Source organism: Brassica napus, chromosome A6 (genome assembly GCF_020379485.1).
Source record: "Brassica napus cultivar Da-Ae chromosome A6, Da-Ae, whole genome shotgun sequence".
In the NCBI taxonomy this organism is placed as follows: Eukaryota; Viridiplantae; Streptophyta; class Magnoliopsida; order Brassicales; family Brassicaceae; genus Brassica; species Brassica napus.
In genome coordinates, this window is record NC_063439.1 from 6,062,660 (window position 1) to 6,078,231 (window position 15,572).

General features: G+C 39.5%; 4 protein-coding genes across 4 annotated transcripts; 3 read left to right on the forward strand and 1 right to left on the reverse strand.

Annotated features, from left to right (window-relative positions):
• Positions 1-368: 368 nt before the first annotated feature.
• LOC106346685 (protein DETOXIFICATION 12) lies at positions 369-2,888 on the forward strand. The gene is made up of 7 exons (XM_022720731.2): positions 369-874; positions 987-1,531; positions 1,604-1,690; positions 1,770-1,826; positions 1,916-2,154; positions 2,364-2,569; positions 2,657-2,888. Exons 1-7 carry the CDS (start codon positions 605-607, stop codon positions 2,690-2,692), a joined length of 1,440 nt encoding a protein of 479 aa, XP_022576452.2. The 5' UTR covers positions 369-604; the 3' UTR covers positions 2,693-2,888.
• An 88-nt stretch (positions 2,889-2,976) lies between these two features.
• Positions 2,977-3,868, forward strand: LOC106346687 (fasciclin-like arabinogalactan protein 19). The gene has a single exon (XM_048782329.1). It carries the CDS (start codon positions 3,098-3,100, stop codon positions 3,827-3,829), a length of 732 nt encoding a protein of 243 aa, XP_048638286.1. The 5' UTR covers positions 2,977-3,097; the 3' UTR covers positions 3,830-3,868.
• A 116-nt stretch (positions 3,869-3,984) lies between these two features.
• Positions 3,985-6,890, reverse strand: LOC106346683 (pinin). Its single transcript, XM_013786083.3, has 10 exons — positions 6,720-6,890; positions 6,534-6,629; positions 6,392-6,457; positions 6,143-6,307; positions 5,926-6,042; positions 5,711-5,782; positions 5,151-5,234; positions 4,965-5,065; positions 4,621-4,705; positions 3,985-4,537 (listed from the first exon to the last, which is right to left on the reverse strand). Exons 1-10 carry the CDS (start codon positions 6,795-6,797, stop codon positions 4,145-4,147), a joined length of 1,257 nt encoding a protein of 418 aa, XP_013641537.2. The 5' UTR covers positions 6,798-6,890; the 3' UTR covers positions 3,985-4,144.
• A 1,555-nt stretch (positions 6,891-8,445) lies between these two features.
• Positions 8,446-14,757, forward strand: LOC106346682 (ABC transporter G family member 35). Its single transcript, XM_048782330.1, has 9 exons — positions 8,446-9,432; positions 9,573-9,703; positions 9,877-10,269; positions 11,086-11,955; positions 12,029-12,182; positions 12,264-12,314; positions 12,399-12,505; positions 12,588-13,429; positions 13,695-14,757. The coding sequence occupies exons 1-9, from the start codon at positions 8,601-8,603 to the stop codon at positions 14,620-14,622; spliced, it is 4,308 nt and encodes a 1,435-aa protein (XP_048638287.1). The 5' UTR covers positions 8,446-8,600; the 3' UTR covers positions 14,623-14,757.
• Positions 14,758-15,572: the final 815 nt, after the last annotated feature.

Consider the following 15,572-nt stretch of genomic DNA (forward strand, 5'->3'; position numbering starts at 1 on the left):
TGTACACAAACTCTTTACTGATTTTCTGGAACAACCGTCGGTTTATATTCTTTTCAAGAAGATTCTCAAAATCATGGAACTGTGAATGACACAATAATGGGATCAACACTACAGTGAATCAGTGATTTACAAACAGACAAAGGTTAGTACAGAGAAAAGTAATGGAAATGTCAAAGAAACGTTGGTAAAAAGTCATTTTCTCTAAAAGTCAAAACAAAACTCTTTGGGATATACTACAATATATAGACGCGAAAACCTGTCACCCGTGAGCAATTTAGCTTAAAAGGTGATGTAAATTTTAGTATATATAGTAGAAAAATATGAAATTGTGAACCACCCACGACGATGGACAAACAAACAGCAAAATACAGAATTGTGAGTTTAAATGACGTTGGGATCTCATCTTAGACTTAAGCCGCATATAAAATTATTTGTTTACTTGGTTTTGGAAAAAAAATATTAGTTGAACGGAGACATGCAGGCAAGCACACAACAATAACATCATCAACACCGCCTTGTTTGACACTTTCACCACATATAACTCAGTTTAAACATTTTTAAAACACAATTTTCTCTCTCTCTCTCTCTCTTTCTCTCCGGCTAGATGGTGGACGCAGAGAGCAGCGCCAAGGATGTCTTGCTACTATCGGTAGACAGAGTTCAGGTAGTGACATGGAGAGATCTGCGAGACGGATCATTCACCGAAGAACTCAAACGTCTCATCTCCTTCGCTGCTCCTATGGCTGCTGTCGTCATCGCTCAGTTCTCCTTGCAGATCATCTCTATGGTGATGGTTGGTCACCTCGGAAACCTCGCACTCGCCAGCGCCTCCTTAGCTTCTTCCTTCTGCAACGTCACTGGCTTCAGCTTCATCGTATATGCTTGCTTACACCTCTAAATTTGAATATATTCACTTTATCTTTGTTATATTTAGTAATCAAGAACCTTGATTGTTATTATTTGTTTGCCTCTGATGCTACTACTAGATAGGATTGTCATGTGCCTTAGATACTCTGAGCGGTCAAGCTTACGGAGCTAAACTCTACCGTAAACTAGGCGTTCAGACATACACAGCTATGTTCTGTCTCACACTAGTATGTTTCCCTATCTCTATCATATGGTTCAACATGGAGAAGCTTCTTGTTTTCCTTGGCCAAGACAACGCTATTGCGCACGAAGCCGGCAGGTATGCCGTCTGGCTCATCCCTGGGCTCTTCTCTTACGCCGTTCTCCAGCCCCTCACTCGCTACTTTCAAAACCAGAGCATGATCAGACCCCTCTTGATCACCTCTTCTTTTGTGTTCTGTCTCCACGTACCTCTCTGCTGGCTTTTGGTTTACAAGTCAGGGCTTGGTTTCCTAGGTGGAGCCTTGGCTATGGGTTTGTCGAACTGGCTCTATGCTATTCTTCTTGGGTCTATCATGTACTTCTCCTCTTCTTGTTTTGAGACGCGTGCGCCTCTTACTATGGAGATGTTCAGTGGCGTTGGAGAGTTCTTTAGATATGCTCTTCCTTCTGCTGCTATGGTTTGGTATAATTAATCACTTTTCTCTGTGCCTTTCAACTTCTCAATATGGTAATAAACTATTTTCATGTGTTGCAGCCTAGAGTGGTGGTCATATGAACTCATAATATTGTTCTCTGGACTCTTACCCAACCCTGAACTGGAGACTTCTGTGCTCTCTGTTTGGTAACACTCCCCCATTGCATCTACATTTCATTTTCTTGTCACATTCTTGAATAACAAACCTATTAACAATCATGTGCAGTCTCCAAACAATTGCGACAATCTATTCAATACCACTTGCCATCGCGGCTGCTGCAAGGTTAGAGCTATAGTCCTTACCTAAGAGAGCTGAAGCATACTTGATTCATATGTTTTCATTTTCATAAGTGGATTATTTTGCATGTGCAGCACAAGAATCTCAAACGAATTAGGTGCTGGAAACTCAAGGGCAGCACATATTGTGGTCTACGCGGCAATGTCTCTTGCAGTTGTGGAATCATTGATAGTGAGTATGTCTCTGTTGGTAGGAAGGAATGTTTTCGGATATGTTTTCAGCAGTGACAAGGAAACTGTTGACTATGTTGCAAAGATGGCTCCGTTGGTCTCTATCTCTATCATACTAGACGGTTCACAGGGTGTTCTCTCAGGTCCTATTCCTCTATTGTTTTACTTAATCTCCAAAGTGAAGTGTCTTTTACATGTTATATACTAATCCATCTCTTATAATTTGCTTCTGGATCCTCACAACATAGGTCCATGTCTTCATGTTGTTCATGTTGTTGTCCTTCTTAATCCAGTCATCCCAAAGTTATACTCTTCTCTGCCACTACTAACCCTGGTTTAAAATGGCTAGCAGGTATTGCAAGGGGATGTGGATGGCAACATATAGGGGCTTACATCAATTTAGGAGCTTTCTATCTATGTGGGATACCCTTTGCAGCAACTTTAGCCTTCTGGGTTCATCTGAAAGGTGTTGGCCTTTGGGTTGGAATACAAGCTGGTGCCGTTCTACAAACTTTTTTGCTAGCTCTTGTCACTGGCTGCACAAACTGGGAACACCAGGTCCATTTCCTTTTCTCATCTCTCCTTCTTCATGACTTGTTTTTACTGTGAAATAGACTTTCATTGGATAACTTTTTTGAACTCTAGGCCTTTGAAGCAAGGAAGAGAATGGCTTTAGCCTAAAGGTTAAGCCGCCGGCCCCAAGAGCGTCTAAAGATTATAGGGACCATGTTTTCCTCAAGTTTTACCATTTTGGTAGCAGTCAAATTGTATGTTACTTTGGTTGCTGCAAAATAACGAGTTATTTTTGTAGCAATAGTTCATTACGAGTGTACTTGTGAGGTCATTTCTTTCATCAACATCATATCTTTTAGTGGAATCAGATGGTGTTCTTTCATCAGCTTGTAAGTAGATATATTTACAAGAAACAAATAGCTGAATAATCAAATCGCATAAGCGCGGGAAACTAAACAACAAACTCATAACCGCCATAACGGTCCCTTCTCTTCCCTATATAACAAACTCATAACCGCTTTCTTCTTCCTTCTTCCATCTTCTCGCTCTCTTCAACCTCGCAAGTGATCAACAATGGCGACTATCTCATTCTCCTTCGCCATCTTTCTCGTTGCTCTCATCCTCTGTTTCCCTCATCCTTCCGCCGGAGTTCCTCTGGAAGAACTGGAAAGAGCCATCACGGTGCTCCGCGTCAGAGGCCGAGCTCTCTTCGCCAACGCCATCGTAACCTCCGATCTCCTCTTCGATTTACTCTCCGCCGAAACCCTCACACTCTTCGCCCCCACCGACTCCACGCTTTTCGATCTCGACATGACTCGTTCTTTCTCCTTCTACGTTTCCACCCTCCGCCTCCACTCCGTACCCGTCCGCCTCCCGTTCTCCGATCTCCGATCACTCCCCAACGCCACCTCTCTCCCGACGCTGCTTCCCTCTCACCACCTCCTACTCAGTAAGTCTTCTTCGTCGAACGAGTCCGTTTATCTCGACGGCGTTCGCATTCTCCTCCCTGGTTTGTTCTACGGTCAGCATCTCGCCGTACACGGTATCGACGGTCTTCTTTCGCTCACGACTCCTTCGTCTTCGGAACTTTCCGTTGATTTGCCTCCCGTGGTCGATTCGCCGGCGGAGTCACCGTATGTTGTGGATTCGAGATTCTCGCCGGCGCCACAGCCTTACGCCTCCTTTCTTGGTCGTACACCAGCAGAGACGCCGAGGGTTGAAGAAGTTTCACCGTCGCCGTGGAGAGAAGGCATGATCGTAGGCGATGAAGGAGGACCGTTAGATTGGAGGAGTAACCACTTCTGAGGACACGTGTCGTAATCTTTGCAAGTGGAGATTTAGCCGTAAACAAGTCCTTTCTTGAGAAATTTGTAATCTTTGATTTTGTAAACACATTACTCGTTCTTGAGCGTAAAGATTGGAGTTTCATAAGTAATAATAGCTTTTTTAAGTATGCAAAGTTAAGGCCAAAACTAGTTGATATATAAATTAAATCACAGCACAAAGGCAAAATCCCTTTTACAATACCATAGTCCAGCATAGTCTTCTTCTAACTCGTAAACTCCAGGTGTCCTATAACACGAACATCAAAGAACAACACACACTAAGACCTTTGACAATCTACTGTTCAATGTCGCCTTCCACTGCTTCTGCTTCCGCAGTATCTGTTGCCACTTCTTTGTCGTTTCCATCTCCCTCTTCCAGTACATCATCCATTGTCATTTCATCCTCCCCACCATTGATATCCTCTACTTCATCTTCTTCATCTTCATCTCCTCCTCCACCACCTCCAGGTATCTTTCTTTTCTTTGGACCGTGCTCCATTATATGCGTCTCTAACTCCTTATCCATGGTTTCCTGCAAATTCATATCCCCGTTGTTTGCTTTCCTCGCCTTCCTTGCGTTTTCCCACTTTTCCAGCTCTTTCTCCACATTACTCAGATATTTCTCTTCTATCTCCTTTTGATACTTACTCACGTCTTGTCTCTTTGCCGCCTTCCATTCTAAGAATGCCTGCGCCCACACCTCACCAATTACATTTCAATATCATATAGCATGCATGTCAAAACATTACATTCACAAAAACTACACTTTACCTGCTCTTTGCGTTGCTCCGCCTCAGTTGTATCTTCTTCCAAAGGCCTCGTTGGTGCATAGTATATATGTGGCTCTGCTTTAGTCCTGAAACAGCCGTCCATATGCAATCAAATGAAAAGGATGTTAACAAAATACCTCTATATCATCTAGCAATTTCTACCTATGGCCTTGGCCATCAACATCTTTATGCACGTGAATGGAAACTTATCTTTGTTTCTATTAAATTGTTGTGAATATGCACACTTTGGACCGAAATTAAAAATAACCTGCAGATAATACACATCATTAGGATTCATCATGCAGAGGAAGTAGGGGTAGAGTGGAAATAAAAACAGCAGCTCACCTTATAAAATTGCCAAGTTTCTTCTTCTGCTCACACCACCTAAGGAATAGCAGTTCCAACTCTTTTTGTTCTGCCTTAGCAGCAACACGGGCTCGAAGCGTCTGATTGACAAGTTAAATTGTATATCAGAACGCTATACACAAGAATGCCATTTGGAATAGAAAGTACGAATAGCTGGGTGCTTACAAGATCTCTTCTCCTCTTTTCAGTCAGAGTCTCACGCTCTTGCAGCCTCAGTCGCTCACTTTCTTCACGAGCCTTTTGCTCAGCCTATACGAGTAGGAGGTATACACGGTTAATGCATTGTAGAACTATGAAAGAAGTTTAGATATAACCTCACACCTAACTGGACATATAATGATAACTTATACCTAACATCTTAGCAACAATAATATTATCTCCAAATAAAAGGCCAAGAAGATCCAATTCCAAAAATAAATCATATCGAGATAGATTTAAGCTCCTTTACAAATGCCACTCATGTAACTAAACTAGAGGCCAATCCTGTATTGGCTAGAAGATGAAGACTATCACATCCAAGTACAATAAAGTGACAGTTCCCCTCACTAAACAGCAATAACTTAGAAAAATATCTCGTATCTGGGTTTTAAGTAGATGGAGACTATCACATCCAAGTACAATAAAGTGACAGTTCCCCTCAATACACAGCAATAGCTTAGTAAAATATCTCGTATCTGGGTTTTAAGTACGTGAAACAAGCAATGAGAACATGAGTCTGTGCTTACCTTTTGTAGCGCAGCGGACCTTCGAGCATAGGCATCTGTTCCAGAAAGCTGTTTATCTTCTTTTCTGAACCTCTGCAGAATAAAAAGGAATGTAAACAAGTGAGACTACGAAAATTTTGAATAAAAGAACGACATATCTGCCATGGAACAAGCTAAACCATGAGGGACTAAAGAACATGAGCATAAGAGCAATGTCCATGTAATGAAAAAAATACCTCCAAAGTCCCTAGAAGATTCCCCAGCATTCTTCTGTTCCTATTAACCAGTTTAGGATCCTCATTCTTAGGTAGATTCCTTGGTGCAGGCTCAGGCAATTCCATAGCTTCAAAACCCTGATAAAGAGCATAGCGACAAAGACTATTGAGTAAACTCTCACTATGCAAAAAACTAAAGAGACGATCTTTGCAAGAACTGTACGTGGGTATTGATTACCTTCTTGACCCCTCTATGTTCTGCATCCCTCTGAGACCAACTTCCACGACGATGGCCATCTAGCTTCCTGTCCCTTAGATCAGAGTTCCCATTTTCACCAGCCGAAACATGAGTTTCGTTGCCATCATCAACCTTACTAACATCTTCACCTTCGACCTGAGTCTCCTAATAGTTAAAAAAAAACACTTCTTAACGATCTATTAATAACAATACATTACTTTCTTAACAAGAGAGTCCTCCTTCAGATACCTTAACAACGGCGGAAGACAATCTCCGTTTAGCAGGAGGCTCATCCTCTACATCATTCCTCTCCGCCTTCAAAATCAAATAAACCTATTAACACAATCTCAAAGAAGAGAACTATATTAAGGAGAAAGGAAAGTGAAATTACAGGTCGAAGAAAGCCTCTACGGGGTTGGTTGCGAGGACCAGCGCCTGAGAGTCCTCCTCGTCGGATTCCACGAGGATCGCGAAGCCTCTCCGTAATCTGATTACGATATAGAATCGCCGTCAAAAAAAAAGAGAATTGGAATGGAGATTTAAACTGAGAATGAGATTGAGGTGGAGATGATTGTACCTCGCGCTGCTGACGGCGAAGCTCATCGATCTCGTGCCGTAGCTCTTCGGCGGTTTTCTCCAAGGCGGTGTCTCCCATTGTCGCAGCTGCAAAGAAGTTCACTCGAAAACCCTTGCAACTTTCTCAGAAGAGACGAATATTTTTTTATATGGGCTTTAGAACGATTCAGTACCGTTGGGCCGTAGTTTTCTTTGGCGGTCCGAGTCCATTTACCATAAACTTCAGGAAAAGGGGTTTTATTCGTTTATTATATTTTAATAACTAGTTTTTTGGGTCAAATTATATTTTAACTAGTTTAAAAATAGTAGATATAGGGGTATTGTATTGTATAGCATTAGTAGATATAGGGGTATTAGCCAGAAAAAAAAAATGAATAGTGCAAGTGGCATTTAGCTAAACGGTGTATATGAAGCCTAATATGAAGTTTATTATTTGTGATATACTGAAAATTGTGATAATATAAGTATTATCAGTATATGTTAATTAGCACATAAGTTGTTCTCTAGTTTTATTTATTTTTTAAAACAAAAACAGGTGGAATTATTGGTTTGTGTATTATAATGAATTTAAAAATCTAAACAAAATAATGTTAATTATCACCGTCGTTTTGTATTAGATAGCTAGATTGCATGGAAATAGAAACAGATACGCGGAAACGAAACGATTGAAACGTGGAAACGTGATTTTTTTTTCTTTTGAAACGTTTTAGAAACATATATATGATATCTAATTCCGCGAGTTTTAGAAACACGTTTTCTCGAGTTTCCGAGAGATTCTAATTTTGAAATGTAAAACAGACCTTCAACAGAATTTCCGGTGTTAGATAGTTAGTGTCCAAGAAAACACCTTTAATATGATATCTAATAATACGACTAATCTAATTATCATATTTTAATTTAATCACAGCTAGTCCTCACTTCGGCCTCTTCCTTTTCTCCCCCGACAATCAAGGGAGGCCACGTGATTTCTCCCATGCAAGATTCGTTTATAAAGATATCGTCTCAACATTAAAAAAAAAAAAAAAATCGTTCGTTGGTTAAATAAACGTGCTCAAAAATATTTTAAGTGTTGTTGAAAAGATGGCAAAGAGCCTAAGCGGCGATGTGACAGAGGGACATCATATCTGTCAATTTATTTTAAAGGTTTTGTACACAGTTGACAGTTCATAGCTGTCATTCTCGTGGGTACAGTTTTGTTCGGGTTCTGCACTGTAATTAGTACATTCGTAACGACTCTCATCCTTATCACTACCACTATCAATCATGTTCCTAGTGCGTTTCTTTTTTTTTTTTTTTTTTTTTTTTTGAAACACTTTCCTAGTGCGTTTCTATAATCATGAATCGTTAAGTAATAAAGCCACCTTTCTATGATTGGTTACAAGAGAAGGTGAGGCAAAGACAAAACAAATAATCCCAAAAAAAATTTACCAACCTGGCTAGACCACCAGCTACAGACGTATCATATCAAATATTTAGTGTGTATGATTGATTTTTAAGTTTATTAAGTGTGTATGATTGATTTTTAAGCAGCCTTTATCGCTCCCACATGGATTATACTCTGTTAAAAAGGGTTCCATTATAACATAACTTACTAAAATAATCACAAACTTTTAAAATGGCTCAACCAGTTGCAGATATTTTATGGGAATATTTTATTTATTTTTTCTATCGTTATGAAGAAAGTGTTCAAAGTTGACCTGACAAAGTCTTTACTCCTCTGTTTCGTTGCTATTTAACATTCGAATTGTTGTAGGAGGAACCAGCGGTCTTCTTCTTCTTCTATTTTTCTCATCTCTTTCTATTACAGTCACAACCAGACTATAGTCTAAAAAGAAAAAAAGAAGAAACATCTAAGAATCAAGAACATAGAGGTTCATCCAAGATGGATTACGATCCAGCTCATGCCATGAGCAGAGGAGGCAGTATGCGGCGAAGCATAAGCCGTAGCGTAAGCAGAGCAAGCAGAAACCTCGAAGACATATTCTCACCGAGCTCAAGACGAACCAAGTCAGTCAACGAAGACGAAGAAGCTCTCAAATGGGCAGCCATCGAGAAACTCCCTACATACAGCCGTCTCCGGACAAGTCTCATGCCCGCGCTAGGGGAAGACGACATCTACGGTAACCAGATCCTCAACAAAGAAGTCGACGTCACCAAGCTCGACGGCGAAGAACGTGCCAAGTTCATCGACATGGTCTTCAAAGTCGCGGAACAGGACAACGAGCGTATCTTAACAAAGCTTAGGAACAGGATCGATAGAGTTGGGATAACGCTTCCCACGGTGGAAGTGAGGTACGATCATTTGACTGTGAAAGCTGACTGTTACACGGGTGATAGGTCTCTTCCTTCGCTTACCAACACGGTGAGGAACATGGGAGAGTCTCTTCTTGGCTTGGTCGGAATCCATCTTGCTAAAAAAGCGCAGCTTACGATTCTAAAAGATGTTTCTGGGATTGTTAAACCTTCGAGGATGACGCTTTTGTTGGGTCCTCCCTCTTCGGGGAAGACAACGCTTTTGTTGGCTCTTGCTGGGAAACTCGACAAGTCTCTTGACATCTCAGGGGAAGTGACTTACAATGGTTACCGCCTCAACGAGTTTGTTCCTATCAAAACCTCTGCTTACATTAGCCAGAACGATCTTCATGTCGGTATCATGACCGTTAAGGAGACTCTTGATTTCTCAGCTAGGTGCCAAGGCGTTGGTACCCGTTATGGTATAACTCATTCAACTATTTTATTTTATTTTTTAATTATTTTGTCAAGATAACAACTTTTTTGTGTGACAAGTTATGTAGTCTAATGGTTTCTTGTATGACAAGTTATGTAGTCTAACGGTATCTATCTACTATGGCAGATCTATTAAACGAGCTGGCGAGGAGAGAAAAGGATGCTGGGATTTTTCCAGAAGCTGATGTTGACTTGTTCATGAAGGCATCTGCTGCTCAAGGCGTCAAGAGTAGTCTCATCACTGACTACACTCTCAAGGTTAGCCCCTTTCAACATTAGAACCTATTTCAAAATTCATATAGATTATGGTTCTTATGATCATATAGTATGTCGCTTATGTTATGATACTTATGAAGGTTTTTTTTTTTTTTTGGTATAAATGTTAAGAAGTACTTATGAAGGTTCTTAAAAATAAATGTTTGATGAAACAGATTCTAGGGCTTGACATATGCAAGGACACTATAGTAGGAGATGACATGATGAGAGGTATCTCAGGAGGTCAGAAGAAGCGTGTGACAACCGGTGAGATGATCGTCGGACCAACTAAGACGCTGTTCATGGATGAGATATCCACAGGGCTTGACAGCTCCACAACTTTTCAAATCGTGAAATGCTTGCAACAGATCGTTCACCTTACTGAAGCCACCGTGGTCATTTCTCTTCTGCAGCCTGCTCCTGAGACGTTTGATTTATTCGATGATATAATCTTATTGTCTGAAGGACAGACTGTGTACCAGGGACCTAGAGACCACATTGTCGAGTTCTTTGAGAGCTTTGGGTTCAAGTGTCCTGAAAGAAAAGGAACTGCTGATTTCTTACAAGAGGTAAAATACACATTTCTCTAGCTAGATTCGTACTCATACCAATTGGAGCAGCGAAAATCTCGCCCCGCTTGACCCACTAAGGCGCTAACCCACGGATCAAATAGTTTGTTATTCAAAATTCTGACTGACCAGCTAAGAAATTTTTTTTTGTACCCGTATCCGCCCACCAAACTTTGCGGATAACCTGCAATAGCTTTTAATATATTAATTAATTCTGAAAATAATATAAATTATATATTTAAAATTGAAATAAGAAAATCTTGGTAGTTTTTTATTTATTTTATTTTCACAAAAATAACTCATAAAAAAATTGACTAAAAGATGTTTTGTTGAAGGGTAAACATATCTTTATACCCCTAAGATTAATTAACCATATACTTTGGGTTATGAGTTAAAAGGATGAGGTTTAAAATTTGAAAATTTAAATAAATATTAAAATTTTAAAAACAAAAATTTAGGCATTTTGGAATTTCAAAAATAAAATTTGAAAAAAATCAAATTCTTTTTATAAAAAAGTTAGAATTTGAAATTACATAATTTTTTATTATTTATAAATCTATAAAGCAATATGTAGAAATATATTTTGCATCTTTAATGACACTTTTTGATCATTTTTTCTTTAAATGTTCTTTTGCGACAAATTTTTTTGAAAAACTATTTAATAGATTGTCCTTTAAATAATTTAAATATTCGTAATATTTTTACGAATATATGTCATTTTGAAAACATTTTTTAAATTTATTGATTAGCCGATTCCCGCATATAAATGACTCATATTCCCAGCATAATACCAACAACACTTGACGTGTCGGACAGGTTACCTCTAAGAAAGATCAAGAGCAGTACTGGGTGGATCAGACCAAACCTTACAGATACATTACAGTGCCGGAATTCGCCAGAAAATTCAAGACGTTCCATGTTGGTAACAAACTCTCCAACGAGCTATCAGTACCGTTTGACAAATCCAAAGGCCACAAAGCAGCTCTAGTGTTTGACAAGTACTCAGTGAAGAAGTCTGAGCTTCTCAAAACCTGTTGGGACAAGGAGTGGATGCTCATGAAGCGAAACTCCTTCTTCTATGTCTTCAAGACAGTTTCAATCATCATAATCGCTGCGATCTTGTCTAGTGTTTTCCTCAGAACAGAGATGAACACAAGGAACGAGGCTGACGCGAACATGTACATGGGTGCACTTCTGTTCGGTTTGATTATGAACATGTTCAACGGTCTTGCGGAGATGGCTATGACGATACAGAGACTTCCCGTGTTCTACAAGCAAAGAGATCTTTTGTTTCATCCACCTTGGGCATACACGCTTCCTACTTTCTTGCTAGGGATCCCAATCTCCATCTTTGAGACAACTGCTTGGATGGTTGTGACGTATTACTCCATAGGACTTGCACCAGAGGCAGAACGGTTCTTCAAACAGTTCCTCATCATATTTCTAGTCCAACAAATGGCTGCTGGGATATTCAGATTCATTGCATCTATCTGTAGAACCATGACCATAGCTAACACAGGTGGTATGCTAGCGCTACTAGTCGTGTTCTTAACCGGAGGGTTCCTTCTTCCTCGCCGTGAGATCCCGGTTTGGTGGAGGTGGGCTTTTTGGGCTTCTCCACTTTCATACGGTTTCAATGCCATAAGCGTCAATGAACTGTTTGCTCCTAGATGGATGAATAAAATGGTAACTATCTTTTAAAATCATATACTAAAGTTAAAAAGACTGCAAAGCCCTCATGTTGTTTGTATACATGCAGTCTTCAGACAACACGACGAGGTTAGGGACAGCGATGCTTAACATGTGGGGTGTATTTGATGACAAGAACTGGTATTGGATAGGCATTGGAGGTCTGTTTGGTTTTGCTGTCCTCTTCAACGGTCTTTTCACACTTGCACTTTCTTATCTAGACCGTAAGTTTCCTTTTTTAGTATTACTTCCAGCACAAGCTCATAAAGATACTAACTATATATATATATATATCATTACAACAGCACTTGGGAAGCCACAAGCTATACTCCCAAAAGAAGAAGACGAATCCAAGAGTAAGTATTACTTTGTTTATACAATAACTTATATGAGAAAAATAAAAAAAGGAAGTTAATGCTAATGTATATATTGCAAAACAGATGAGATTCCAATGGAGAATGTGAGCACCAAGAAAGGAATGGTTCTTCCTTTCACTCCACTAGCTCTGTCCTTTGACGATGTTAAATACTTTGTTGACATGCCTGCGGTAATCTTTTTAAACACTAGTTTGATTCTTATTTTTTTACTATAAGTGAAAAACATACTCATAGGAAACTTTGATGATGCAGGAAATGAGAGACCAAGGAGTTCAAGAAACAAGACTGCAACTACTAAAAGGAGTAACAAGCACGTTCAGGCCAGGAGTGCTGACCGCATTGATGGGTGTGAGTGGTGCGGGGAAGACAACCTTGATGGACGTTTTAGCCGGGAGAAAAACAGGAGGATACATAGAAGGAGACATAAGAGTGTCTGGTTTCCCCAAGAAACAAGAGACTTTCGCTAGAATCTCTGGTTACTGTGAACAAACAGATATTCATTCTCCACAAATTACTGTAAGAGAATCACTTATCTTCTCTGCTTTCCTTCGCCTTGCTAAAGAAGTAAGCAAAGAGGAGAAAATGATGTTTGTGGATCAAGTGATGGAACTGGTTGAGTTGGTGGACTTAAGAGACGCCATTGTGGGTATACCAGGTGTCACAGGACTTTCCACTGAACAGAGAAAAAGATTAACAATCGCTGTTGAGCTTGTGGCCAACCCTTCAATAATCTTCATGGACGAGCCTACTTCAGGATTGGACGCTAGAGCAGCTGCCATTGTGATGAGAGCTGTGAGGAACACAGTGGACACAGGGAGAACAGTGGTCTGCACCATTCACCAACCTAGCATTGATATTTTCGAGGCGTTTGATGAGTTACTACTAATGAAGAGAGGAGGACAAGTGATCTACTCTGGTCCTTTAGGCAGAAACTCTCACAAGATTGTTGAGTACTTTGAAGCCATTCCCGGAGTGCCAAAGATTCCTGAAAAATACAATCCAGCCACTTGGATGCTTGAAGCTAGCTCCCTTGCTGCCGAGTTGAAGCTTGGAGTTGACTTTGCTGAGCTCTACAAGTCTTCTTCTCTATGCCAGTGAGTAAACATAACAACAATATTCTATAGAGAAATACTTTAGAATAGCAATAAAAAACTTTTTATCACAAAATAGCTATTTTAATATTTATATATATATATATATATAAAGTTATTTTAATATTTATTTATTTATATGTTTATAGTTATTGTCTTCCTTATTTATTCTTTTGGTCATAAAAACATTTTTAAGTCTTTTTTAGAAATTTTGCTTTTTCTATGTGTTACATCCAAACTTACTAACATATGAGAACTATTGTCACAGGAGAAACAAGCAACTGGTACAAGAACTCAGCGTGCCTCCACAAGGAGCATCTGATCTCTACTTTGCCACACAGTTTTCACAGAACACATGGGGACAATATAAATCATGTCTATGGAAGCAGTGGTGGACTTACTGGAGATCACCTGACTACAACGTTGTCCGGTTCATCTTCACCTTAGCAACAGCTCTTATGATCGGTTCTGTCTTCTGGCAAATCGGAGGTAAGAGATCAAACGTCCAAGACCTGACGATGGTGTTAGGAGCAATCTATTCAGCAGTTATATTCATTGGAGTGAACAACTGCTCCACGGTGCAACCATTGGTGGCAGTGGAACGTACAGTGTTTTACAGAGAAAAAGCTGCTGGAATGTACTCAGCTATACCCTATGCTATCTCCCAAGTGACTTGTGAGCTGCCTTATGTCTTCATCCAGACCACATACTATTCACTTATCGTCTACGCAATGGTTGGATTCGAGTGGAAAGCTTCAAAGTTCTTGTGGTTCCTCTTCATCAACTACACTTCTTTCCTCTACTGGACTTACTATGGCATGATGACTGTCTCCCTCACACCTAACCAACAAGTTGCTTCCATCTTTGCATCAGCCTTTTATGGTATCTTTAACCTCTTCTCTGGCTTCTTTATCCCCAGACCTAAAATCCCCAAGTGGTGGATATGGTATTACTGGATCTGCCCTGTCGCTTGGACCATATACGGTTTGATCACCTCTCAGTATGGTGACGTTGAGACTCCCATTGCTTTCCCTGGTGGTCCTCCTAACCTCACTGTTAAGCAATACCTTAAAGACCAATATGGTTTTGAGTCAGACTTCATGGGACCTGTTGCAGCTGTCCTTGTTATCTTCCCTGTCTTCTTTGCCTTTGTCTTCGCCTTCTGCATCAAGACTCTCAATTTCCAGACTAGATAAAACCATGCTCTCTTTTATTATCCACTGTCTTGTTGCAATAAAACTCTTTCTTCTTTTATTATTTGTGATATATACTGAATTTTCGATAATATAAGTATATGTTAATTGCTGTCAAAAAAAAAGTATATGATAATTACGATTTACCCCATAAGGTTGTTCTCTAGTATATTAAGATTATTAATTTGTGTATTATAATGAACTACATTAAGATTCGCGCATTGCGCGGAAAAAACATTATGTAAACAAACTATTTTTACGTATTTTTATTTATTTTGTGTATATTTACGTATTATGAAATAATGAATATATTGAATAATTGAGAAGCGAGTAAATATTATGTATATAATTAAAGCGGAAGAAACACATAATCAAAGTAAATAAATAAAAACAATCATTTTATTTATTTTATATGGTATATAATTAATTTTTTTTGATGAAATTTAAAATTTATTGATCTGTTAAAGAATGTTATATACAAACCCAGCCTCTAGATTATAAACTTTCTACTCTATGGTATAAAAAGAAAAAAAAATATCTGATCTATGTGGTAATCTCAAACCATCTCTGTAGGAGACCTCCATATTTATGATCTTGTACCGTAAAGAGACCATTCTGTTCCTAACGGCTTTGTCAATGACTCTTCTCAGTTGATCAATGGATGTCCATGTTTGGTGATGTCGTCTCGCGTTACGTTCTCTCCACAGATGGTAAATCACACTCTGCAGTAACATCTTTGAAAGAATTATGTCCATTCTCTTCTCCCCCAGCCGCTGCAAACGATTGATAGTCCAATGCCAATCTGGATTGATTCCTCTTCCCATTAATCGGTTTGCAAGACCTTCCCAGACTGTATAGGAGTATGGATATACGAAGAAGAGGGGGTCTCTCGTTTCATCTCATTCTCCACAAAACACACAACCCTGCACCACACCCCATTGCCTCATTCGGTC

Coding starts and splice junctions, on each gene's coding strand:
- LOC106346685 (XM_022720731.2), top strand. CDS start 605: ATGGTGGACGCAGAGAGCAGCGCCAAGGATGTCTTGCTACTATCGGTA. Junction 875..986: donor TCACTGGCTTCAGCTTCATC/GTATATGCTTGC, acceptor TGCTACTACTAG/ATAGGATTGTCATGTGCCTT. Junction 1,827..1,915: donor GCCATCGCGGCTGCTGCAAG/GTTAGAGCTATA, acceptor TTGCATGTGCAG/CACAAGAATCTCAAACGAAT.
- LOC106346687 (XM_048782329.1), top strand. CDS start 3,098: ATGGCGACTATCTCATTCTCCTTCGCCATCTTTCTCGTTGCTCTCATC.
- LOC106346683 (XM_013786083.3), bottom strand. CDS start 6,797: ATGGGAGACACCGCCTTGGAGAAAACCGCCGAAGAGCTACGGCACGAG. Junction 6,630..6,719: donor TTCGCCGTCAGCAGCGCGAG/GTACAATCATCT, acceptor TATCGTAATCAG/ATTACGGAGAGGCTTCGCGA. Junction 4,706..4,964: donor AAACTTGGCAATTTTATAAG/GTGAGCTGCTGT, acceptor CGGCTGTTTCAG/GACTAAAGCAGAGCCACATA.
- LOC106346682 (XM_048782330.1), top strand. CDS start 8,601: ATGGATTACGATCCAGCTCATGCCATGAGCAGAGGAGGCAGTATGCGG. Junction 9,704..9,876: donor TCACTGACTACACTCTCAAG/GTTAGCCCCTTT, acceptor TTGATGAAACAG/ATTCTAGGGCTTGACATATG. Junction 12,183..12,263: donor TGCACTTTCTTATCTAGACC/GTAAGTTTCCTT, acceptor TCATTACAACAG/CACTTGGGAAGCCACAAGCT.